General features: G+C 25.8%; 1 protein-coding gene across 11 annotated transcripts in view; it reads right to left on the bottom strand.

Annotated features, from left to right (window-relative positions):
* LOC117178043 (CLIP-associating protein 1-A) overlaps window positions 1–26,690 on the bottom strand; it is a 139,464-nt gene that overhangs the window by 57,179 nt on the left and 55,595 nt on the right. For 5 of the 11 annotated variants that reach the window (XM_033369663.1, XM_033369595.1, XM_033369434.1 and 2 more), the window contains exons 6-11: window positions 14,657–14,688; window positions 14,470–14,560; window positions 10,507–10,569; window positions 9,897–10,054; window positions 5,738–5,974; window positions 5,379–5,632 (exon numbers count right to left, since the gene is read on the bottom strand). In XM_033369663.1, coding sequence (XP_033225554.1) covers window positions 5,379–5,632; window positions 5,738–5,974; window positions 9,897–10,054; window positions 10,507–10,569; window positions 14,470–14,560; window positions 14,657–14,688 — 835 coding nt within the window. Of the gene's footprint in view, window positions 1–5,378; window positions 5,633–5,737; window positions 5,975–9,896; window positions 10,055–10,506; window positions 10,570–14,469; window positions 14,561–14,656; window positions 14,689–14,783; window positions 15,138–26,690 lie in introns of all 11 variants that reach the window. The other 6 variants (XM_033369990.1, XM_033369934.1, XM_033369749.1 and 3 more) reach the window with 4 other exon arrangements.

Here is a 26,690-nt window from a genome sequence, read left to right on the forward strand (position 1 = left end):
TGGATGAATGAAGAGGAGAATTTATGCAGAGTATGTGGATACGAAATGGAGTCATGGGCACATGTATTAGAGAGACGTACAGGAGAGGAAGAGGGACAGTTGAGTGCGGATGAGTGTGTAAGATGGATCTTGGATGGTAGTGGACAGGGAGTGATGTGGATGAAGAAATTGGATGAAATAAGGGAAAGCAAGGGAGTAGGGCAGAGCCAAACGGGGGATCCTGAAAAGGGACAGTAAAAAACGAAAATTGTTTTCAATATCGGGGAAAATGCATTTTTTTTATGGTAAGAGGAAACGGAAGCCCTGGAAGCTCGCTCATTTTAGGAATTAATATCACTACTGTTACTATTGTTTATCCTACGTAGTGCGAAAGAGTAGAATATAAGTAGTAGTTAAGTTAGACTAAGGATTGAATTGTAAATATATGTACAGGGAGCGGTGGCCCTCAAGCCCGTAAAAGGGAGAGATTATGGTTTTTTGCAGGATTAATGTTCTTTTTAAGAATTAGTTTTTTACCAAAAAAACGATTAAAGAAACATTAGTTCTCAAACAAAGAGTTGAATTTTTATCAGAAAAAGATAAATTTTAAAACAATTAGCTGAGTTTTGAACTGAAAAATATTAGTTTTCTACCAAAAATAGAATAGTTAAATTTTTAGTTAAAAAATGATTTAACTTTTAACTAAGTAAGTTTACTTTCAACCAAAAAGATGAATTATTGACTAAAATTGACCATATTTAATTACAATATAATAATTTTATAATAATTTTTTATTATTTTGCATAGTTTAAAATCATAAGTAGATGAAAGCAATGAAGTTTTATGGGAAACTAAGTGTTATGTGTGAAATTTTCATCGTATACAGCGAAAAAACTATAAATATATAAAAAAGTGAAAAAAATATAAAGTGTATAGGTATATCTTTTTGTTTTTAAAGTTTTTCTCTTTTAAAAAACATTATTTTATTGCTTATATTAACTGTGAATAATGGTCATTATTTAATATAATCCATAACAACACCTTTGTTCTTTAGATTATCAAAAAATGATATCTTAATATATTTTCAAATTTTCAAATTATAAAAAAATGAACTAAAGTTATAAATTGTAAACAAATTTAATTAATTTTAATGAATTCATTAAAAAATTTTCTTTTCAAAATAAGTGTTTTAATGAAATTTAGCCTAAGATTTAAGACGAAAAGGAAATTTTCATTATACTTGTTTTGAATTAAACATGAATTAAAGCGCCCTATACTAAAAAAGAAATTTCAATATAGGAGTCAAGTTTTCAAAATACTTTACAAATTGCTATTTTATCCATTTTACATTGATTTATTTTCGCATATCAGGATATTTAAATTTTAAATTATTGATCATAGTTTTTTAAATCGAATCTACAGAAAAGAATGATCAATAAATGTTCATTTTCATTTAAAATGATTAAATTAGGTCTTTTAAAAAATAATTTAATGAAGATATAAATTATTTTGCATTTTTCGATAACTGTAATCTAATAGAATAAAGCTTATCGATGGTGAAATTTGGTAAATTTTTATAATTTTATAGTAACTTTTTAAAATTTTATAATTTTATATTTTTAATTGTTTTAAATGTTTTAATTTTGCCCCCACATGGATAATAAGATTTTGAGAAAATTCTAAATTATTCATATTTTATTTTTAAAAGTTAATTTTTGATGATTTTAAAATATGTCGAAAAAGAATGTGCAAGATTTTAAAACATTTCTCTCGAAATAATTTTTTTTATTTGTAGAAGTTTCAGTAGTTTTGAAAAGAATAAAAAATAATTGAAATCTTGAGAAGATTCGGAAAAATTTTAAACGAAATGTACATTTTTGAAGGCTTAGAACAAAAAATGAGAAGCATTTTAAGAATTATTAAAGGTTTTAGGAAAACAATAAAATTGTTTCAAGATTCATGGTTAAATTTGAAATGATTTCTTTATTTTAAAAAGGGATTCTTCTAAAACAAAAATTAATCAGATTTACAAAATTACAAAAAATTCTATTACGCTTGATAAATATTTTCAAGTATTTAAACAATTTCAAGTTAATATTGAACTTGTCGAAAATTCCAATTTTTTAATGTAGTTCGTTGAAATTTTTGAAACGGGAAGCTGAATTAAAATTACGAAAGGTTTCAAGGAAATAAAAAATTTGTCTTTAGATTCCCAGAAAATTGTTTAATGATTTTTTTATTGTGAAAAATTAACTTTCGGATAATGTTCGAAAATATTTCAAAGTATTTCCTAAGAAATTTCGAAAAATAATCTGGAAGTCCTCAAGGCAAATATTTTTGTCTTTAAAAAATTGTAAGAAAAATTCAAAAAATGTTTTAAGACATTTAGAAAGTTCAGATATCTCAAAAAGATGTTTAAAAAATGATTTATTTGTTAATTATAAAAATTTGGAGAAAAATGTAGATTTTTTTACAATTTTGTAAAAAAAGAAACTTTTTAAGAATTCGGAAAGGTTTTTACAAAACCAAACAATATTACCTAGATTGTTAGGAAAATTTAAAGTTATTTTCTAGAAGATTTCAGTACATTTTTTTTTATTTTGCAGAATTTTTTAAAAATTGTAGTTTAAAAATTGTATTTTAAAAATGTTCAAGTTTAAAACATGAACTAACATTATACATTGTCAACCAATTTAATTAATTTTAATGCATTTATTTGTCAAAATTCTTTTCGTCATAACTATTTTCATGAAATTTAGCTTAATATTCAAGAGGGAAAGGGAATTTTCATTATACTTGTTTTTAAATTAAACATGATCTAAAGTTATTTCAAGCTAAAAAATAAACGCTGTTAAAAATTATTTATGAAATCGATGAAAATATTTTATTGTTAATAATAACTAGTTTTTGAAAAGAACTCGAGGTGAACTTTTCAAATAAATATTTCACAATTTTCATTGTTTATTTAACAAGAGTTTCTAGGGTTTAATGTTTTTCTCTCTAACTTTTGGTTAAAGCTGCAACTATTATTTAATCCTGATACTGTAGGGCTTTTTTTGTTCCCAAAAAGAATCTCTGCAAATCTTATCGGTACGTTTTTATATAAAAAAATGTATTTAAGGATGTTAAAGTTGTTAAATATGTTTTCATAAATAAATTTTTTAAATTAAAAACGTACTGAGATTTGCAGTGAATGTTTTAAGGAATAAAATATAAGCGCTATATCATTATAATTAAATAAGAATTGCAACTTTCACCTGAAAAGAAAAAAAAACCATTAAACTCTAAATAGTTACTGTCAAATAAAGAAATTCCGAAATATTATTTTCCAAAGTTCACTTCGAGTTCTTTTCCAAAATTAATCACAATATCTTAATAATATAGGATTTTAGGAAATATTATAAAATTCGAGTCCTTTTAAAAGATGTTTATAACTGTTAGAAGTTGGAAAGGAATCAAGAAATATTTGATACATTTTCGAAAATGTTTCAGAGTTGTAAAATATTTGTAATCTATTTAAAACGTTTAAAATTTCTGAAAATATTTTTAACTGACACGAATTCTTCTCAAAAATTTCAAATATTCCAATTTAACAAAAAATACCTTACAACCTTCTAAATTTTCCCAGTAATTTTAAGAAAATTTGTTTATTCTCTTGAAAAATTTAGAAATTCTTTTAAATTCTACTAAATATTTCTTGAATTTACCCAATTTTTGTCTGTTTTAATTTTCCAATCTTACCAAATTGAAAATTTTTGCTTTAAAATCTTCGAAACTATTTTTAGAAACTTAAGGAAGTCGTTTGTTAAGATTGAAAACTTTGTTCAATTTTCTCTTAAAGTTCGTTTTTCATAAAAAATTATTTAAAATTTGCACAGGAATATAAGAAAAATTCTTCTTTTTTAATCTTATCAGACCTTCTAATCTTTCTAACTTCTAAAAATTATTTAAATTTTTGAAGAGTTTTTTATTTATTCTGCAAAATTAAACCAATTGCCTTAAAATCTTTCCGATTCGTCGTTAACTATTTTTGAAATCTTCCAAAATATTTTTAAATAATCTCTTCAAATTAATTTTTTCAAAATAAAAAACTATTTTAATTTTTCTTAGGAACCTGAAAAAATGTCTTTCATTTTCGTAAAACTTTACAAAATTCTTAAAAAATCTTTACAAGTTTTAATTATTTTTGAATCGTTTGAAAACTTTTTAATATCTCTTAAACTTACTCAATTTTTTTTTTTTAATTATGTAATATGGAAAAATTTTGCTTTCCAATCTTTCAAACTTTTGAAAGATTTTAGGAAACAATTCAAAAATTTGGAAAAATTAAAAAAAAAAGGACTCAATCTCCCATACTCTTTTAACCCACATTTTAAAATCTTTAAAACTTAAAATTATTCTTTTAGAATAAAACCGAAACCATTCCTCTTCGGATCTCTCATAATTATTGAAAAACTTTTAACTCTCTTATTCGGGGTCTTCGGGTGTTCTCTGAGTTCACTTTTATAACCTGATTTTCATACCGGAGCGATAATTAATGGAAATGATTCGATCAAAAAAAAAAAAAAAAAACAGAAAAAACTATTAGAAAAATCCACCGTTCAATTTCACAATAATTACATAAATAAACCGTCTTCTTGATATTTTTTTAAGTTTGTAACAGATCAACATGACAAAAGACATATAAAAGTAAAAACAACTAGAACAAAGTTACTACTAGCGTCGCCGCATGGACGTTTTCAATACATGGGCCATTTTCAAATACGAGTATCAGTGACAGGAGGCTGAATAAGACCGACTTTTTTGGGGTTAAGCGGCCATATTTCACAAGATTTTTTAAATTTATAAATTATCGAAAGATTAACAGAAATCATTTGCAGGTCTATTATACTTCTTTTGCTATTTCAGTTATTAGTCTTTTACGGTATATAAGTTAGTCAACAAAATTATAACGAATAAAAGTCTTTAAAAAACTAATCGGCGGCAATTTTGCAATTCCAGTGACAGATACGCAATTAAAAAAAAGCCTTCGAAACCCATTCGACAGAAGTGAATGGATTTTTGTTTCCTGGGCAGGAAATGTGTTGTTTTTTTTTCACTGAATACGATGAAAATTCTATATAAAACAGTTTCCGATAAATCTTCATTTTTTTATATTCTTATTTAAAAAAAAAATTAAGTACACTCTCGCAAAAATTGCCTGACTTAAAAAAAAAGTTTGGGACTGTTTTCCTCATATATTTCTATACCCGACATGACAGAAATGTTATTTTAGCCAATCACAGAAATTTGAAAATATTTTTAAATGGAAAATAAAAAAAAACATCAGAGTAGCATGAGTCAAAGCCCTGGAGATTATTTTTCATTATGTTAAAATAAACATGATAAACTAAACTCACTTTCTGGCGAAGGATCGAGCTTCGGGATCAGAATCGGCGATTCCCTTTTTTATTGCGTCCTGGAGGAGACTCACGTGCCTCGAGAGGAGCTGCTGAGGCCAGGATTTTAATATAAGGTTCAAGTACTCGCAAGAAGCCCTTCGGATTTCTTTGCTTTTGTGATTCATGGATGTGGTGATTATTGGAATTAGACGAAGGCCGTGAGTGTTCTGAAGGATGAATCTTACTGCGACTGCTCCCGCTGAAGCCATCACCTGAAAAAGAGACAAAAATGACATTTGAAATTCTTTGTAAAATAAAGAAATCAATGCGGAAGCAATTCCAATTATGGTATGGACATATGGTTACATTTGAAATACCTTGGCACTATTCTGAATGAGATTCATCAGATGGAGTAAAACGGCCTCCGCGAAGCTGGAGAATTTGTTTTTGAGATGCTGGCTCAAAAAAGCCAATGTTATGCATGCTTCTCGAACAACCTGCGACCTCAGATCCGTGCAGGCAGTTTCGAAAGACCTTTGTATGCTCTTCAGACATTCGGGGAAGTTGTCGTAGTTCGCACCTCCGGCGAGAATAATTCCTCTTAATTTCTTCATCTGAAATTTGCAGGAACTTGTTAAAACTTGAGTCAACTAAATTTAGGTAATTGAAAATTTTACTTTTGTAGGGTGTACTTTAAATTCAGTGCGTATTTGGGTAAAATTAATGAGGGTAAAATATTATTTGGGGTAAATATAATTGAGGGTAAAATATTATTATAATATAAATTAAAGAATTAATTTGGGTAAAATAAATTTAAAATAAATTCAATTGAAACCGCTTCAAAATCCTAACTATTGAAGTGAAAATATTGCATTTTCAAGAAGACAGATTAATTTTCTACCAAAAAATACAATATTTCAACAAATAACAATATCAGTTTTCGACCGAAAATGGAAGTTAAATTTTCAGTTAAAAAAATTACTTTTCAACCAGAGAGATGAATTTCAACTAAAATTATGAATATTAAACTGGAATAGTTAAATTTAAAAAAACAAAGATTAATTTTTAATTAAATTGATGAATCTTTCATTGTAATAGTTGAATTTTCATTTAAAAAGATGACTTTTCAACAAGAAGATTATTTTTTTCACAAACAAATACGATTTTAAAACAAATACATGAATTTTCAACTCAAAGAATCGAATTTTCTACCAAGAAAATTAATTTATACAAAAAAAGACAAATTTCTACTAAAGAATACGACTTTTCAACTAAATACATGAATTTACAAACTAAAAAAGATACATTTCAACCAAAAATTAAATAAATTGTCAAATTTTCATTTAAAAAAATAAGTGTTCTACCAACGAGATGAATTTTCAAAAAAATAGTTACATTTTCAAACAAAGTGATGAATTCTCGATAAAAATTATGAATCTTTAACAGAAATAGTTTAATTTTCAATTAAATACTTCAATTTTTAACAACAAAAAAGAAAATAACTATCTCAAAACCGATAATTTTTGAAAAAAAAAACATAAATTCTCAACCAAACAGTTATATTTTCAACCAAATAGTTGAATCTTCAAACAAAATAAGAGTTTTTAACAAGAAGTTGAATGGTTACATTTTCGGTTAAAAAATCGATTTTTCACATCAAACATTTTTTTTAAACAAAGTGGTTAATGTTGAATTAAAATTATGAATCTTCAACTGGAATACTTCAATTTGGAACAAAACAGATTAATTTTCAACTAAAATGAAGAATCTTTTAATTGAATATTTGGATTTTCATTTAAAGAGATGAATTTAAAAAAAAATTAATTTTTAAACAAGAAGACTAATTTTTGCTAAACCAACAATTAAATTCTGAACTAAAATGATGAAATATTCAATTATATTAGTTAAATTTTCATTTTATAAGAATTAATTTTTAACAAGAAAATGATTTTTAAATGAAAACTATGAAGCTTTCACTGAAATAGTTGAATTTTGCAACCAAATATAGTTCAATTTTTAAAGAAAAAAATTAACTTTCAACCAAAAATTGATTATTCAACAAAATAATAAATTCTTAATCAAATAGTCAAAGAAATTCACAGAAAAAAAGTTCCCGGTTTTTTCTCGGTTCGCAAACATTTGTCACGGGCAATGGAATTTAAAAAATCGAACAATAAATCTAATTATTCCATTCGAAGTAATAAGAACTGAACTGCAAATGAAGGCACTCAAAGTGAAACTCTTAAATTTTTTATTTCGAAAATTGAAGTTTAAAATTGGTTTTATTCAACAATTTTGTATTAAAATGCTCAACAATTTACACGTATAATATGTAAGCTACTAACACTTTTTAACTGCACAATTTTAAAATAAATGCAGTTAAACTGCCAAATTACAAATTTTGAACTTTGACCAACTGCCAAAAATTGAAAATTCCCTATTTAAAGCCAAAATTTTAATTATTTTCGAAAAATTCCATGTTTAAATGTAGAATTTTAATTCTTTTCAAAAAATTTAAACTAATTTCAAGAATTATAACTTTTTGGAAAACTTCTCTGCTCCACTTCATAATTTAATTTTTTTCGAAGATGCCACGTATTAACACAGAACAATAATTTTGTTGGAAAAATTCCATTTTCCATTGAGAATTGGTATTCTCCTGGATAAATTTCAGTTTCAACTCAGAATTTGTTCAAAATTGAAAATTCCTTTTTAAAATCCGGAATTTTCATACTTTTCGAAAATTTTTCGTTTTCAAAAATAATTCGAATTTTTATAAAATTCCCTGTTCCAATTTATAATTTTAATTTTTCTCAAAAATATCCCGTTTCAACTTAGAATCAGAATACATTCTAATAAAAAATTACCTGTTTCACCTCGGAACTTGTTTAAATTTTAACATTCCCTGTTCCAAGAAGAATTATAATTCTTTCGGATAAATACCAGTTGCAATTCAGAATTGGCTAAAATTTGACAATTTTCTGCTTCAACTCAGAATTATAATTCTTTGGAAAAATTTCCCGTTCCAATTCAGAATTGTGTTCTTTAAAAAATGTTATTATTAAAAAGCTTCTAAATTTCATATTCGAAATCTGCCAAATTATATATTTGGTTTCAAATTAGGGCGTAGAATATTTGCACCGAAATTTTGGTAAGAATATAGCCGGGCTTTATCGGTACACATAGACACTTCTTTTAAATTATTTGCAATCTTTTCAAATTTTTTAATTAATTTTGAATTTTTTCAAAACTTCCAAATATTTCTTCAACTTACTCGATTTTTTCTAAGATTAATAGGTGTTCAGTTGTTATTTATGCATTAAAATTTAAGAAGTTGACTTATAAATTAAATTTTTTTTAAAAAGAATAATTAAAATTGTAATTTTCAAAGTTTAGTTTTTTTGTTCCGTTTTGAGTATTTTATTTATAATTACTGATTTTAAATGTACAATCAGATATTTCTAAACATTAAGTAATTGTTCTTTTTTCAATTGAAAAATTACGTGATTTAATTGAAAAAAGCACAATTTAACTGATTTTTAAAAAAACGGTTGAAATCTAAGTTGGACGGAAATTTTTTTTTACAAATTTGTCAAAATCCCGATCAAAAAATAAATTCACGGTCATTTTCCGGTTTTTCCCGGTCTCATAAAATTCCCGATTTCCCGGTCCAGCAGCCACCCTGTATAAAATACATGCATTTTCAAAGAAATAGTTGAATTTTCATATGAAAAAGACCAATTTTTTAAATCAAATAGTTGAATTTTAAACCAAAACGATTTATTTTTAACCGGAAGTTTAAGAGTTGACTTTAAATTAAAAAGATTAATGTGCAACCGAAAAGATTAAATTCTAGCAAAAGTGACGAATTGTCAACAAAATATATTATTAATTTTCAATTTAAAAAATGTACGTTCAACCAAAGAGATAAATTTTGAACTACAATGATAAAATATTCAGTTACAATAGTTATATATTTAGTTTAAAAAATTAATTCTCAACAAAATAGTTCAAGTTTCAACTGGAATAGTTAAATTTGTAGTAAAAAAACGAATTTTCAACTAAAGAAAAGACAAATTTTTCAGTCAAGAGTGAGAAAAAATTGCAAGCAAACTGTAATATTTTCAAAGAAAAAGATTAATTTTCTGCCAAAAAGGACGAGTTTTCAACCAAATATATGAAGTTTAAAGTAATTCGAACCATTTTTAACGTATTTTCAAAAAAATATTTAACTACAGTAATTTAACTGCTGAATGTCCACTTAAATTAACTAGAAAGTTTGAATTATAATGATAAAATAAAAAGTAAAGAAAATTTCTTTTTCTTTATTTGTTTTTGTTAATATCTCGCAAATCATCTATCCGATTGGGATGAAACTTGGTCAGTGGATAGATAACATCGAGTACTAACAAATACTGGAATAGAAACTCAATCTACAGAAAAAGTTTTAGGTATGAGGCGGAGCATAGTCTATTGATGATAAATTATTCCTAATAACCAGAAATTAAATTTTTTTAAAGCACCCAGTAATCTTACACTGTCAGTTCTCAACTTCCAGTCCTTTTTCTCGTCTCCAACCGTGTCTTTGATTATTTTCATCTGTTCCTCGAGATTCTTGGCGGAAAATAACGTCACATCAGGAACTTCATCGAAGGCTTTAATAAACGATTCTTCATCGACTGCTCCAGCTTGTCCTGAATGATTCAAATTATTATTCAGAAAAGACAATAAAAAATTATCATAATTAAATAAACATTCTGATTTCAGTATTTTTACTATTAACTTTAAATTAATAAAGATCATAAAAATAATTGAGATAAAAGAAAGTGAGCCATAAAATGAAAATGCTCTCATTCAATTGAATGACTTATCAGTATCACAAATCACAATTAGTGAAAAACAAACGAGTCTAATGTGCTCAATGATATCAGAGCGGATGATTGAAAACGAAGCATACGACATTAAAGGCAAGATGGTCGCATAAATTTCCTTTAATTCAGTCAGTCTTTCAATATTTAAAAGTTCTAATTTATGAAATTGAATACAACGATTTACGCAGATGGATTTTTCAAAAGACCAGCAAATTATTTAGGAATGGGGTTTCTCTTATCAAGTGTAAAATCAGAAGGAACTTTTTTTATCGTACCTGTTCCAGATCTAACTGACGGAATTCTTTTGATATTGGTAGCCCTTGAATTCACATCTGGATCTGCCATGCAAAGCGAAACGGTTAACGGAAGCTCAATGAATTACATCAACTTGCAGAAACAAGTATACAATAAGAAAACGTAGCAACACAAATGAGTGATTTAAAACAATTAATAAGCGTTATAAATAATAAAAATTATTAAATGGATATCAATTTTGAAGCCGTAAAAATGCTAAATAAACAAATTCTCAAATTTTCATTATAACTTTATGAGAATTTGTACACAGGGTGTCTACTCAAATTCCAGGAAAAAATTCCCAGAGTATTTCACATTTTTTCTAGGTATAAATTTCTATAGTACGGAGCAACTAAAATATTTTACATTTTTTCAAACAATTTTGCGAGTTTATTATAAAAAACTTTATTCCAGTTTCTAGGGAATTTAATCAATACGATTAATTTAGAAAGGTGTAACAAATTAAATTACAAGATATTAAATATATTAGCACTTTCAGGGTGGCCGTTTTAATTGACGAAATCAATTCCCGGTAATTTCCCGGCACGCAAACATTTTTCACGGTCAATGAAATTTAAAAAATGGAACACTAAAGCTACAAAAATTTCCACTTGACGTAATAAAAACTGAGCTGCTCTAAATTAAAAAATCAAGCAGAGAACTTTAAAATTTTCAAAATTATATAATTTTAAGGAATTTTAAGCTAGAAACATCAAATATTGAAAAATTGAAAAATGTTTAACTGAATACTTCTTAAATTAGAAATTCATTGATTTTCTTTTTAAATAGTTTAAACATCCTTGGAAAGCTTCAAAATTTTATTTCGAAATGTTGAGAAATCTAAAAGTTGTTTTAAAGTTGTTTTAAATTTGTTTTAAATTTAAAATTTGTGTTCTTAAGATTCCTAGGAAAATTATAAATAATTTTTCATTTTGAAAAATTATTTTAAGAGAACATTTAAAAAGTTTTTCAAAGATTTAAACAAAATTTTCAAAAAAGTTTCTAGAAGATTTTAAGAAAACTTTCTAAAATTTGCATAATAATTGTTTATCTTTTTAAAACTCCAAAATATCTCTTAAAAATTACTCCAATTTTTTCTACAAATGTTTATTTGTAAATTATACGTCAAAATTTTAAAATTTCACTTACAAATTAAACATTTTTCGAAATTTCAACGATTCCAGGCTTTCTATGTCAAACAATTCAGTTAAAGATTCTTGGACTTTTAAATACTTCGTTTCAATCTACTTATCTGAAATAAAAATTCAAATATTGCTAAATATTCAATAATTATTCTTTTTTTTTAATTAAAAATTTCAAATTGAATGGGTTAAAAATGCAATATTTTAGACTAAAACAATATTTTTAATTTAATAAAATCCTTTAATTAAGAATATATTTAAATAGTTTATAAACTTTCAGTCACACATTCACATTTGTTTAATAACTAAGATATTGAAATTGAAACCGTTTAAGTTTTAACGTTAAAATCTTAAAATACTTAAATTTTGAACGTGTTTAAAATCGTTTTGTCAAATCGTTTTTGTTCACTTTTATTACTTAAAGTACAGGTCAATTAAAAAAAATTATTTATTTATTAAATAAAAATGTTTTTTATCCAAAATTCTCAACATCAAAGGCTTTTATTTTTTATTTGTTCAAGTCTTTATGAAAGCATTTAAAAATTCTTTAAATTAAAAATGTAAGCTTAAAAATACAAATTTCAAATAGAAAATTTTTAAAGTAAAAAAGTTTCGAATTACGCATAGCAAGCTAAATAATAGCATAATTGAAAAACATAAAAATTCAATTAATTATTTAAAAACTATTGAAATCGAACGTGGACAGATTTTTTGTCTACAAATTTGTAAAAATCCCGATAAAAAAAAATTAACTGTCATTTCCCGGGTTTCCCGGTCTCAAAAAATCCCCGGTTTCCCGGTCCAGCGGCCACCCTGACCTTCCTTTAATTAAATCATACTAAAAACATAATTAATCATTTCTTCTCAGGTAAAACTGTATCCACAATACAGTGTTATCCATTGTAATTACACTTTTTTGAGAGAATACTGAGCTCATAATTTTTGCCTGATAGTCCAAGAAGTCATCTTCAAAACACCGTTTGAAATTTGAAATCGATTGATTAAGAAAAAATTTAGATTTTTTTTTTAAATGCTCACTTTTGCATGTTTTCGACACTCTTTGCCATTTAAACTATTTTCCCATCAATGCATGTTTAATAAATTTGACTTTATCGCACACCAACTTCTTTGTTATTAAAAAACGAAGAAATTTCTATATAACTGAAAAATTATAGGTGGGTTCTAGGGTTATTGTTGGTACTATATAAAATTCAATTTAAACCGCTTCAAATTCGTGACTAATTAAAAAAAATATTGCATTTAAAATCAATATATGAATTCTCAACCAAACAGTTAAATTTTGAACTATAAAAGATCAGCCTTAAAACAAATAGCTGAAAAACAAGAGGGATGAATATTCAACTAAAATGATGAAGCTTTAACTAAAAAAAATATAAATTTTAAAACAAAAGGATAAGTTTTTAACATAAGAGTTAATCTTTTAACCAGATAAATGTTTAATTTTCGGCCTACTGGCCTTACAAAAAAATTTTAAACTGCAAGATAAATTTTCAACCAAAAATGGAATAGTTAAATTTTAAGGAAAACAACAAAAGAGATTAATAAATACCAAAGAAGACCAATGTACAACAAAATACATTAATGTTCAACTAAAAAAGACTATAGATAATATAGTTAAATTAAATTAATTAAATTTAGTTAAACATATAGACAATAATTAAAAAAGGAATACTTAAATTTTTAACTACAATGGTAAAGCTTCAACTGCAATGGTTGAATTTTAAACAAAGAGATCAGTTTTCAATTAAAAATGATGAATTTTTAACCGGAATAGTAGAATTTTCATCCAGAAAGATGAATTTTCAGGGAAGAAGACTAATTTTTTAACAAAAAAGATTATTTTCAATAAAGTACGGGATTTTTAATGGAATAATTGAATTTGCAACTAGAAAAAATGAATTTTCAACTAAATTCGTAAATATTTAAATTTTCAAGTGAGAAGATTAACTTCTACAAAAAAAAAAAATAATTTTCATCGAAATACATGAATTTTCAACTGAAAGAGAAAAATTGTCAACCAAGAATTGAATAGTTAAATTTTCAGCAGAAAAAAGTAATATTTAACCAAAGAGATGAATTTTCAACTAAAACAAAGAAATATTAATTTGGAATAGCTATACTTTCAGTTTAAAAAAATTAATTTTCCAAAAAGAAAACTAATTAAAAAGAAAATAGTTACATTTACAAAGTGATGAATTTTCCATGAAAATCAGTAGTTGAAATTTTAATAAAACCAGATTTTTATTTTTATTTAAAAATATATACTGTTGAATTTCCAAGCAGAAAGATGAATTTTTCAACCAAGAAGATTAATTTTCTACTATGCGAAGGAAGAATTTTGAAAAGTTACATTAATTTTCAACCAGATACATTTTCAAACTAAAGCTATCAATTTACAACCAAAATTAAAATAGTTAGATTTTCAGTTAACAAAATTAATTGCAAAAAAAAGGAATTTTCAATAATATATGTGAAGACAGTAATTAAAAACTACTTTTTAAAATTAATAATCATTGTTATTCAATTTTATATTGCAATTTGTAAAAGAATTCCCTGAAAATTCCAGGTATTCCAGGTTCTCCAGGTAGGGTAGACACCCCGTGTACATATTATTCATCATTTTGTGAATTATGAATTGGGTCAAGGAGCGAAGCGTGATTAACAAAATTCTGCGAACCATGCCTTTGTGAAGTTATATATTAATGATAAAAATCCAAGATTAAAATTGTGCACACAAATATCATTTAATAAAATATATCTTTTTTAATTTCGTCTGCCTACCTGGCATCGAGAGAACTTGTTTTGCTGGACCAAATTGACTTTTCTTCTGCAGCAAACTCGTAGTGACCTTTTTCACTGGAGCTGATCGTATCTGAGTATGAATTTAAAATTAAATATAAAATTCCAAATACAAAAGAAATACCTAAGATGGATAAAAATCTATATATGAAAAAGATATTTTTCTCACCGCTCTGTCAGGTTCATCCGGCTCCTTTCCAACTGAAAAAAAGAAGAGTAGAAAATATATATTCTAAAATTAAATACAAAAATTTAAATATCGAGCAATAACAGATTTTTTTTTAAATGAAAAGTACCTAAATGTGGATACAACCAGGGAGGTTTGTGAACATCACAGTGACATCCTCTTGCCCTCGCGCCAGGATGTTTCATAATATTATCCCATTGGAGGATCCAACTGCTGCTCGCATCCCAGATTTTTTTATCAATGCTGGGATATTTTGCCAATCCTCGATGTGGACATCGATGTCCATTTGATATTAAAATTTCCGTATTGTTCATTTTTTTAATTTAAAAATTGTCTTACACGATTAATTCAATTTCTAATTGGACTACATAATTTTTCACTTCGGTCCAGCCGATTTGTTTGCTTTAGTTTATCACTTCACCGCTTCATCTCTTATAAAATGTTTTAATTCAGCCTCTAAAATCTTTTAAAAAAATGTTTCGATTATTTTAAGTTGGAAATATTTGATTTGAATGACAAGAATTGTATTTAAATTAACCTAAAATGCTGGAATTCTATTTGGGTTGAGATGAGTATTAATAGAATTTCCTTAGAATTAACTAGAATTCTCATTTAATTGCTTGAATTTTATTTGAATTAATTTAAATATCTGCAATTCTGTTTGAAATAATTGGGGTTGCTACTTCTTTCAGTTCAAAGTTCAAAAACACGTTCTAGCTAAAAAAAAAGTGGTGTTACGAAATATCTCGAAATCATTGTTCAAAACCTGACTGGCTTTTCATTGCTTGAAGTTGCTATATATCTTAAATTTAAAATTTTGCAAATTAAATCTGCGAATAAATCCTTTCAATAAGAAAAACCATTGGAAACCTTACGTAACTTTTATAAACCATTGTACTTTTCAATACTATTGTGCGGTTAAATTAAAACTTTCAAATTATCTAATAAATTATTTGAAATATGATACATGGTTTACAATAGTTTTTTTCGCTTATCTTAGCATTTTACATCAGAATAGATACTTTTAATAATAAATTATTATATTTTAAGAATAAAAACATTGCCATTTTAAACAAAAATAATTACAATTTGTATCAGATTTAGAATATTTTAACAATTATGGCTTATATTAGTATTTTTCGACGGAAATTGGTATTTTCTATCAAAAAATTTTATTTCAAAGACGATTTAAACTTTTAAACAAGTGTAGGTTATGTTGGCAATTTACATCAGAAAAAGGTATTTTTGTTAAAAATTAGTTTTCAAGACAAGATTTAATTTTGGTTGCACAATTGTAGATTAAGAAATCGATTTTCAATATAAATTTTAAAAAAGAAAACATTGAAAATCTAAGAAATTTAAAAAATAAATCTTCAACAGTTTCAAGAAAAAAAAACGAATTTTTTATTGAAAAATATTGTTAAAAATGTAATACTTAAATAATTTTACATGAGATATCAATAAATAAATATTTAAGTTCATAAACAAAATTTAAAAAGTTCATTTTTTACAAAATCGGTAAGGATTGTAAAATTAATAATCATCCAAATCAAAAGAAAGACAATTTGACTTTAAACTAAATAAAAATGTAAGAACGAAATGAATAAGAAAAATAAAATTACACTCGAATTCAGTTTGAATGGCTTGAATCAAATCATTATTATACATTTGCCAGATTTCTATTTGAATTTATCGGAATTAAATTTTATATACTGAATCAGTGATAATATTTTCATTCAATTTAAAATCATAATTACTTAGGTGAATTTAAATAAACCTACCATTCAGTTTGAATTGCAATATTTCATTGTCTATTGGATATAATTCAACTTGAATTACCTAGAATTCAGATTAAATTCTTAGAAGTAAATCAGAATTAACCAGAATTTCTTCTGGATTCCTAGGATTCTATTTGAATGAAAATAACTAGAATAGCTAAAATTTTATTTAAATTAATTTGAAGTTTACTTGAATTAGTTTTATTCGTTAGATTACCTTTTGAACATAATTCAATTTGAATAAACTTGAATTTAATTTTAAATGTCTCTAAAATTAAAAAAAAATGCTTTCTTTAATTAAAATCTGAAAGTATTCAAACTTAAAAAGCCTTCGAAGGACACGAATATAATAAGGAAAATGATTTACATTTAAATTAAAGTCTTAATGAGTGGCAAGGAACTCCACTCTGATTCAGTTAAGCGAAGCGAGCACAAGAAAACCAGGAAATCGCAGTTCCCAGTGAAATCCGGGGTTTTGTAAATTCTTGGCTGACAAGTATAGGGAAAGTGATATCCATTGTTCTTTCTGAATTACTAGACTGATATAATCTTGAGGCCTACAATCCGCTTTACTCTAATTAAGAAACGACAAACTTATTATATTTTAAACAAAAATAAAAAAAAGTTCCATTAATTTTCGTAAAATTGTAATACATTTCGCGGAATTTAAGGTAAGCGAGAAGAACTCGATGAAAATTAAAAAAATTCAATATTAATTTATAAAAATCAAATGAATTGCAAATCATTTTAAAATTCGAAGAAACTTCATTGAATTCAGTGACTTTGAAATAAGCTTAGAAAAAATGCAGGGAATTTAAAAGAATTTGTTGAAATGCCTAAGAATTCAAGGTGAGGTTTTAAGAATTCTGGATCAATTAAATACAAAAATTAAAAAACAATCCTTTGAACTAAATATAATTGAGTACATTTAGAAGAATTCAAACAAATTAAAAAAATTAAAGAGAATTCCAAGGAATTATAAAACACCTCACTTCTCGCGAATAAATTGTTTAAAATTATCTAAAATATTATCAAATACCATGAAATTCTCCGGTGATATTTTCTGAAATCTTCGGAAATCTTATAACATCCTGTGAAATCTTTTCTGCAAAATCGTTCCAGATTGTCCGAAATTCTAAAATATTTCAAATTAAAAGCCGTTGAAATGCCTTGGAAGTTTTTAAAATACCTCAAAACCTTAAAAATCTCTTCAAAGTATTAAAATCTATTAAAAATTTTAAGAATCTTTAAAAATGCCATGAAATATTTCAAAAGAATTCAATTCTTTCGTTTCATTTAAGAGCGTGAGTAAAGCGCCATTTTTGTTTTAAAATGCCTGAAACTTGGAAGCTTTGATCCTATTATAAATTTTTGTTAAGTTCCAATAAAATTCCATGCAAATCAATCGAATTTTAGTCTTTCGCCTGAAAAAAATTCGTTTTATTTTCCAACATTATTTTGTTATAGATTTTACAGAAAATCTTATATGATTTGAGAACGTTACACATGATTTACAGAAATTTCCTTATCATAACGAGAAAATGCCAGTAAATTCAATATGAATGACACCATTTTTTCTACTCACACACTCCCAATTATTTAAAATTGGCAGATTTTTTTTTCATTTACAAAATATGAGTCCCCGCGTGCGTAATTATCTGACAACGTACTTTTAATACATTATTTTGTTTTTATACCAAAATTTTATTTTTAAACTTCAAGAGTAAGAAACATGTGACATTTATATTGATGATAATTGATCAAATTTAGCACAAACTGTTAATCACCCTAATTAACTTTGGTCTCGAGGTATATCTATTGACATAAATATTTGTTTACATTTTCAAGATTTTCACTAATCGTGAATAGCGACTGAAAGATCCTTTTTGGTTTGTAATTCAACTAAATACTCAGTTGAAAGTGTAACTACTTTCTTAAAAATTCACTTTTTTGGTTGATGATTCATAATTTTAGTTGAAAAATATTTTTTTTTTGTCCAAAATATACAAAAAATTAAAAATAATTTTCTAATCTGAAAATTTAACTATCTCCTATTTGGTTAAACAATTATTTTTTTCAGATGAAAATTCAACTATTTGTTTGAAAATTTCTGTAGTTTGTTGAAACTTTGTCTTTTGTGGTAGAATATTAATCTTCTTGGTGACTAATTCATCGTTTTGGTTAAAAATTAGTTTTTTTTTTTCAAATAAAACATTTATTCTTTTATAGTAAAAACTTAACTTCAATTTTGTCGCGATTTTTTTTTCTACATACAATCTTTTTGGTAGAAAATTTATTCGTGTGATTAAAAATTTAACTGTTTCATTGAAAATTTGTTTTATTTGTTTAATTGAAGATTTCTTTTATTTGCTTCAAAACTTATTTCGCTAACTGAAAATTAAACTATTCTATGTTTTGTTGAAAAGTGGCTTAAAAACTTATACCTCTAATTTAAAATTAAACTATATTATTTTTGATTGGAAATTGATCTTTTTTAGTTGAAAATTCATCTGTTTTGTAGGAAACGTGTCTTTTTTGGTAAAAAATTCAATGTATGTGTTAAAAATTCAACTATTTCGTTCAAAAAATTGTTCTTGATTGAAAATACATCATTTTAGTTAAAGGTTCATTTTTGTTTTAAAATTAATTTTTTTCACTCAGAGTGCTAGAAAATAATTGATCTTTTTCAGTTGAAAATTCACTTATTTTGTTGAAAACTCGTGTTTTTTAGTCTAAAATTCAATGATTTTGATAGAAAATACATTTTTTAGTGTTGTGAATTTAATCATTTTTTAAAAATTCTTTTTTTATGACTTGAAAACTCAGCATTTGGGATGGGATTTTTTTCTTTATCGATTGAAAAACCTTTCTTCATTGAAAATTCGTATCTTTTTGGTTGAAATCTCAACCATTAAACTTTTTTTTGAGAATTCATTTTTTAAAATCAAAGACACATCAGTTTAGTTGAAAATCCAAGTGTTTTGTTAAAACTTCTCTTTTTCTTGGTTAAAAATTAATTATTTTAACTAAAAATGTAAAAATAAAATTTTGATTTAATAAATCTTAAATTTTTTTCAGTTCTATCAAGCACAAAAATGTGACATTCTTTGTCACTGCCCTTCAACTGGAACTCAATTGTTAATTATTTGTGTGAATTTGGGAACATTCCTTCCGTCCTTTTTCTCAAATTACCCAATCGGCAATGAGGGAAAGCGACAACAATGATTTCGACCTTTTCGTGGCACACCTATTTTTTTCAGAGAAAAATAAACAACGCTTCCTTGAAAATGACTAGGTTAAACCCGAGAAGAATTTCAATGTCGATGACGATTGAGAAAAAAAGGAGAAACTACAATTCAAAGAAAATGCGACTCATGAAATGAGATGTCCGAAATTGAAATTTATTCGACATTGCAAATTTTTCTATCTACGTGCTCGAATCTGAGATTTCGGGACGGCTTTCTGGAATTTAAATGAATCGAGAGAGTTCCATGAGCGGAAGGATAAACAAATCCGTTATTTTTTCTTCGTTGTTGTCAGTCTTTTATGAAATGAGAATGAGTTGAAATGAAACAAAGTTGAAGAAAAGGTTAAACTATTGTGTTGCAAAGGAAAAGACAAAGAGAATATTAAATCAATAAATGGAGAAGTCGTAAGTGGTGATAAATTAGCCGAAGAGGCATGTCATTAAATTCAAAACGTCATCGTCACGCATATTTTCAGAGTCTAGCCTTGCAATTCTTGAAAGGACGATGATAGAAAGGACGAATTGTTGAGAGTTAAATGGAAAGAATGCAAAGTTAGTTATGAAGCGAGTTGTAAAGACTACGGAAAATTAGCTAACAAGAGAAAATTTAAAAAAAAACAAGAAAAAAAAAGAAGAAAGAAGTGTGAAAAGGGTCAAGTTCAAATGACTACGGAGATTTTACATCTCAAATTTATGACAGAAAGAGCTGAAAGAACGAAGCTTAAAAACAACTTAATTTAAAAGATGTAATAAAATAAATCAAAAATCAAAAAGAGCAAATAAATTAGGAAAATAAATTTGAAAGGATTCGAAATTTGAAATTATTCTAATTTAAATGAATTATATAAAAACTGGTCAAATTTATTACCTTTGGAATGAATTTAACTGCAAATTAAAATCACTCAACTGTGGAACTCTTGTGAATTTAAGATTTTAAATTGAAACATAACAAACTTTTAATTCCGAAACTTTTTATACAAACGCTTAACGCGTATATCACGGAAGCTTTTAACACTTTTCACTTAAACAATTTTTAATTAAAATTCATTAAATCACAAAATTTTGAAGTTTAAACTGAATGTTAAAAATATAAATTTTCCTCCACACGCTCTAAAAATGTTAAAAAGAAAAAATGTGCTTCTTCCAATTCAACAAAAAGTTTGAAAACAAAACAAGTGCCAAGAAAACTTGAAAAAAATTTCTCCCTTTCAATTCGATGAAAATATTTAAAACAAGAAACGAGAGAAAACCGAAATTTCCTCGTTTCAAACTAAATAAAAATGTTAAAAATACCAAATTTTCCCGCCTGTAAATCAATAAAAATGTACAAAATGAAAAAGTTCCTCCTTGAATGAGAAAAAAAATCAAATACAAAAATTTCTTCCCTTTCTTTTAAAACTCGAATTGTGAAATTCATACGTTTTTTTAAACATACATCCTTTTAATATGTTGATATATTTTAATGTTAAGTCGTTTCAACTTTTTAAATGAAACGCTGTAATGTTCAAAGCTTAAATTTAGCATTATGAAATTTTAACGATGTAAGGCTTTCTATTTCGAACAATTGAGTTTCAAATTGTTTACTTTTTAATATTTAATTTATAATCGCTCCTTTTAGAGAAACAATCAAATGTTGCTAAAATTTAGAAAATGAATGGGTAAAAAATTGAATATTTTAGACTAACAATAATCCAATAGGATTGGAAACAGAAAAAAGAATTTAATTATAAATATATTACTTTGAAACTATGTATATGAAAATTTAAAATAGTTTATACAGGTTTAATCAGGCGTTTCAATTTTTGTTAACTATTAGGCTTTCGAATTAAGGGCATGTGATACTTAGAAAATTGTCGATTTTACCAGCTTTAGGTTCCCCCGGCTTTTTTTCTAGAATAATAAATATTTTGTCTTAAAATTTTGGGAAATGATAGCGAATAATTTCCAGATTATCGGAAAGGCAGAGATGAAAAACGACGTAACCTCAAAATAATGCATATGCATACAATTTTTATTTAGCACAATCAATTTTTTTTGTTATTATCCCTCAAAAAAGAGTCCGAGGACGTCCGTTATGATATTTTATAGCATCTCCGAAATCAGCTTTTAAAAATTTTAATTTTTGTGGAAAAAATCCCGGGAAACTGTGAGTATCACATGCCCTTAAGACAGTTCCATTTTTAAACTAAAATCTGTAAATTGTTTAGATTTAAACAGATTCAGAATTTCCGGATAAAATAAATTATTTTATAAATTTTTAACACTCGAACTATGATCAACTTCAAATGTTTTTTATCCAAAATTTTCAAATTCAAAGGTTTTTAATTTTGGATTGCTTAAGTCTAATAATGTACGTAGTGAATGATTTCATAATTGAAAAATTTATCAATTGAACAGAAATTTTTTTAAGTTGACATTAAACTTATTTTGGATTGTGTTATTTTTTTAGACGAAAATACAAAAAGAAAAAAAAAATATTTTCAATGAAGATTCATAGTTTTTGAACAATTTTAGGTTAAGATGATTTTTTAAATAAAAAATTAGTATTTTAAAACAAAAATCATTAAAATTGTAACAGGATTTAGAAACTTTTGAAAATCTTGGATGAAGTTCGTATTTCTCATCAGAAATTGGCATTTTTAATTAAAAATATGAATGATATTTTAAAGATTTCAAAGAAGACTCGTAAGTTTTGAACCATTTTAGGTTATGTTAGTGTTTTACATCAGAAATGGATATTTTTAGTTAAAAAAAATTATTAGATTCATAAAATTTGTAATTTTTTAAACCAATTTTAGTTCACGTTAGCGTTTCACGCCTAAAATAGGTATTTGAATTCAAAAATCATTATAGTTTGAACAAGATTTGAAATTATTGAACAGTTTAAAGTTCTAAAATTTTATCGGTAAATCGCTTTTTTTAAACAAAAATCATTATATTTCTGAATGGGATCGTCCACATATTACGTAAGACATTTTTCTTTTGTTTATATCGCTGTGTCCTTTTCAACTTGATAAAAATATTATTTTCGTCTTTATTCAAACAACAGAAAAACGTCTTAATACGTAATATATGGACAATCCCAATAGATTTACCATTATAAACAACTTTCTATTATATTATAAATCAATTTATTTCGAAGAAACTCATTATTATTAAAAAAAATTAGATTTCAAGAAATATAACAATTTTGTGTGCAATTGTAGGTTAAGCAAACGTTTTACCCCAGCAATATCGATACAGATTTCAAAGAATATTTACAATTCGGCAAATTTTTTTGTTATGTTAATGTTTTTCATCGAAAATTGATATTTTTAATTGAAAAAATTTGAAGATTTTTCAGATTATTATTCAATCAATAAATTCACAATTTTAGATTATGCGTACCTTTTTATAAGATAAAAATCTTATATAATGTGCTGCCATGTTAGTGTTTTTCGTCTGAAAGTGCTATTATTAATTTTATATTTTAACTTGGAAATTGCCTAAATTAAAATAACGAATAATAGAGCGCGTGTTTGTTTTCTAGGATAGTAAAAAACATTTTGATTATTTTCTACTAAACCAGAACTAAACTCTCTTCAGAAAAAACTGAAAAAACAGACGAAAAAAGCGGCTGAAATTTGAGGTTGGGAAGGACGCCGGCGTGCCGGTTACAAAGTTTTTAAAGTGAAAAAATTGTAAAACATCTAAAAGTACATGTATTAGTACCAAAAATGGCAAAATTTGTAATTGCACGAATACTAAAGCAGTTGCTATACAACAATTATTGATAACTATTGACTATTGATAAAAATCGTAAAATAAAACAAACAACAAACAAAACTCGCGGTTCCTAGCATACGTTTCTTCCAGAAACTTTTCTAGATATACTATGGGATTTGCGAAGCCATTGTCTGCTATTGTACTCGTAAAAAAAGTAAAATGTAAACTATTACCACACGGCTTGCTGTATAATGCACACGTGTACTTTGCAAGCACGATATTCGTATAACTGTCTCAAATTGAACGTCTTATCGATAATATAATACACGACTTGTTTACTTGTCTTTTAGAATATAAGTGGAGAATAATAATAGAGCCTAAACCAGAAAAAGTTATAGGCTAGATTTGCTTAGATTGATTTTTTTTTAAATCTAGAAATCGAACTAACATCACTTGATCGACGATCTGATCCAATTATACACATAAATAGTTATGCGCGCGAATTGGCCGGAATTGTTTGCGAGATTTCAGGAGCGTAGCTACAAAGCTGGATTCAGGACCTTCGAAAAAATGTAAAGGCTCGAAGGGTAACAAATTCATTATAAATGCATAAGACTTCAAAACAAGCCAAGCTAAATTCAAAAGAATTTAAATAATTTCCGCAAAACTGGAATGAAATTAGAGGAATTTAAGGTAAACGAGAAGAATTCGATAAAATTACTAAAAATTTCAAAGTGAATGAAAAAATATTCAAATAATTTGAAAACAATTTAAAACTATGAAAGAACTTTACTGAATTCGGTAACCTAAAATGGACCTAGAAAAATTCAAGGGAATTCAAAACAATTCAAAAAATTTATTCGAAAAAATTCCATTGATTTCCGTAAAATTGGAATGAATTTAAGGAATTTATAAGTAAACGATAAGAATTCGATGAAATTCATGATTAAAATGAATTGAAAACAATTTCAATATAAGAAAAAACCTGACTGAATTCAGTAAATCTGAAATAAGCTTAGAAAAATTCAAGAGAATTTAAGTGAATTCGAACTAATTGAAAAAAAAATGAAACAAATTCCTTTGATTTCCGTAAAATTAGAATGAATTTAGAGGAATTTAAGGTAAACGTAAAGAATTCAATGAAATTCATAGAAATTTAAGACGAATTAAAAATAAATTCAGATGAATTGAAAAATACATTTAAAAATAAGAAAAAACTTCACTCAATTCAGTAAATTTGTAATAAGCTTAGGAGGGGGGGGGGGGGGGGGGGGGGGGGCTTGAAATAAAGCGTGACTTCATTTATGTGAACGCTCTCTTTTGAAACTGGATTTTTTTACCTCTTTTTTGTTGTCTCCAAAAGTAGCTTAGTTTTGATCCAAAATTGTAAATCATCCTTAAAATCAATAAAAATGGCCAATTTAATAATTGAATTTAAATTAAAAAATTTAACAATTTCAAAATATCAAAGTTTTAAATGGAAAAATTTCAAATTTTTAGCGTTCAATATAGGTCAATTTAAACTTATAACTTCCAAGATGGAATATTTTAAAGTTTAAATCTTCTAAGATTCGACAATTTTATATACCAAGCGAAGAAATTCTAAACGGGACCAAAAAAACATTATCTTTCAAAAATCAAAATTGGATACATTTTCTATTTCTACTAACTTATGCAACACTATAATCAAGTTAATATGATGGTTCTACCTGGACCTTCAAGAAAACCTGTATTTTAACGATTTAAAGTGTTAATTGAGCTGAGATCACTCTAATAAAAAATTCTTAAATTATGCCGGCTATAAATTAACCCATTTTTCTCTTTGTAGTTTATCCTGAATGAACTATTGCTTTATATCATTTTTTTTTTTGGTATCGGTTTGTTTACTTAAATTCATCTATACATTTTCTCATTCTGTTTTTCTGTAATATATTTTCTAAAAAAAAATAGAACAGAACATGCAACTTTGCCAAAATCTGATAAACATTCATGGCGGCTCCATACAATATTTGAGATAAATCTTCGTACGTCTAATTACCATTAGTATTTATTGCTTAGATATCATTACCCTACATGTATCTTCTGCGCAGAACAATTTGCCGTCGGTATTTGCTGCGCAGGGATAAGTATTATAGGTATCAACTGCACAGGCCTTAAAACTAGTATTATACAGGAATAGGGTGATTTTTCACAAAAATTAGGGAATAAATTGTTTTAAATAAAATTAATACAAAGGTACTATATTGAATTCAATATGAAAATGCTTTAGATTTATAAGAATTATAATCGAAAGATATATCATTTTCACCAAAATAGTCAAATTTTCAACTACGCAGCTGAATTATTAAGCTAAAAAGACGATTTTTTAGAAAACACTTGAATTAGCAACGTGAATAGAATAATTCTCCCAAAATATAATTTCCAACTAAGAAAGATGATGTTTTGAACAAATAATTGAATGTTCAACAAAATAAGAATATTCAACCAAATAGTTACATTTACAACAATATAGTAAAATTTTCAATCAAATAGATGAATTTTCGAGCCAAAAAGGTGATTTTTTAAAAAGACAATTGAATTTTTAATAAAAAAAAAAAACTAATTTTCAACCAAGAAAGATAAAATTTCACTCAAAAAAGATGATTTTTCTAACATAAACAAGAATTTTCTATTCAACTATATAGTAGAATTTTCAATTAAGACACTAAAATTAGAACACAAGAAGTTGCATGTTCAGATAAATAATTAAATTTTAAAACCAAAAACACGAATTTTTTAGAATACAGTTGAATCAATAACCAAGCAAGTAGAATTTGCAAAAAAAGAGAAAATTTTCAACCAACAAAGACGAGTTTTTAACCAAGTAACTGAATGAAAAAAAAAAAAAGATTTACAACCAAGCAGTTTAGCTTCTAGCCTAAAACTCCGTGTGATTTTTCCACCTCAGATACTATTACATGGTGACAATTATAATTAATATTCATAAACTAATTAATTAAGTTTTATTGAAATTGATGAGAAGGGGTTTAGAAACAAGGAAATGTGAAAAAAATCTAAACAATTTTTCCTTACATGATAATTCATGATTTAAATTATAGTTATAGACGTTTCCTTTGAAAGTTTTTTTCTTGAGTAAATTCTGCACGCACACTCCTCGTAGAAATAATTAAGCGTAAAATCTTCCGGATCTACGAATCTCTAGAGGTAAAGTAATTCTCGCGAAAGCCAGGTTAATGATAGTGTTGAATAATCGAGGAAAACCAAAAAAAGTAGGAAATTAACCATT

The sequence above is a fragment of the Belonocnema kinseyi genome, chromosome 1, assembly GCF_010883055.1.
Source record: "Belonocnema kinseyi isolate 2016_QV_RU_SX_M_011 chromosome 1, B_treatae_v1, whole genome shotgun sequence".
Taxonomy (NCBI): domain Eukaryota; kingdom Metazoa; phylum Arthropoda; class Insecta; order Hymenoptera; family Cynipidae; genus Belonocnema; species Belonocnema kinseyi.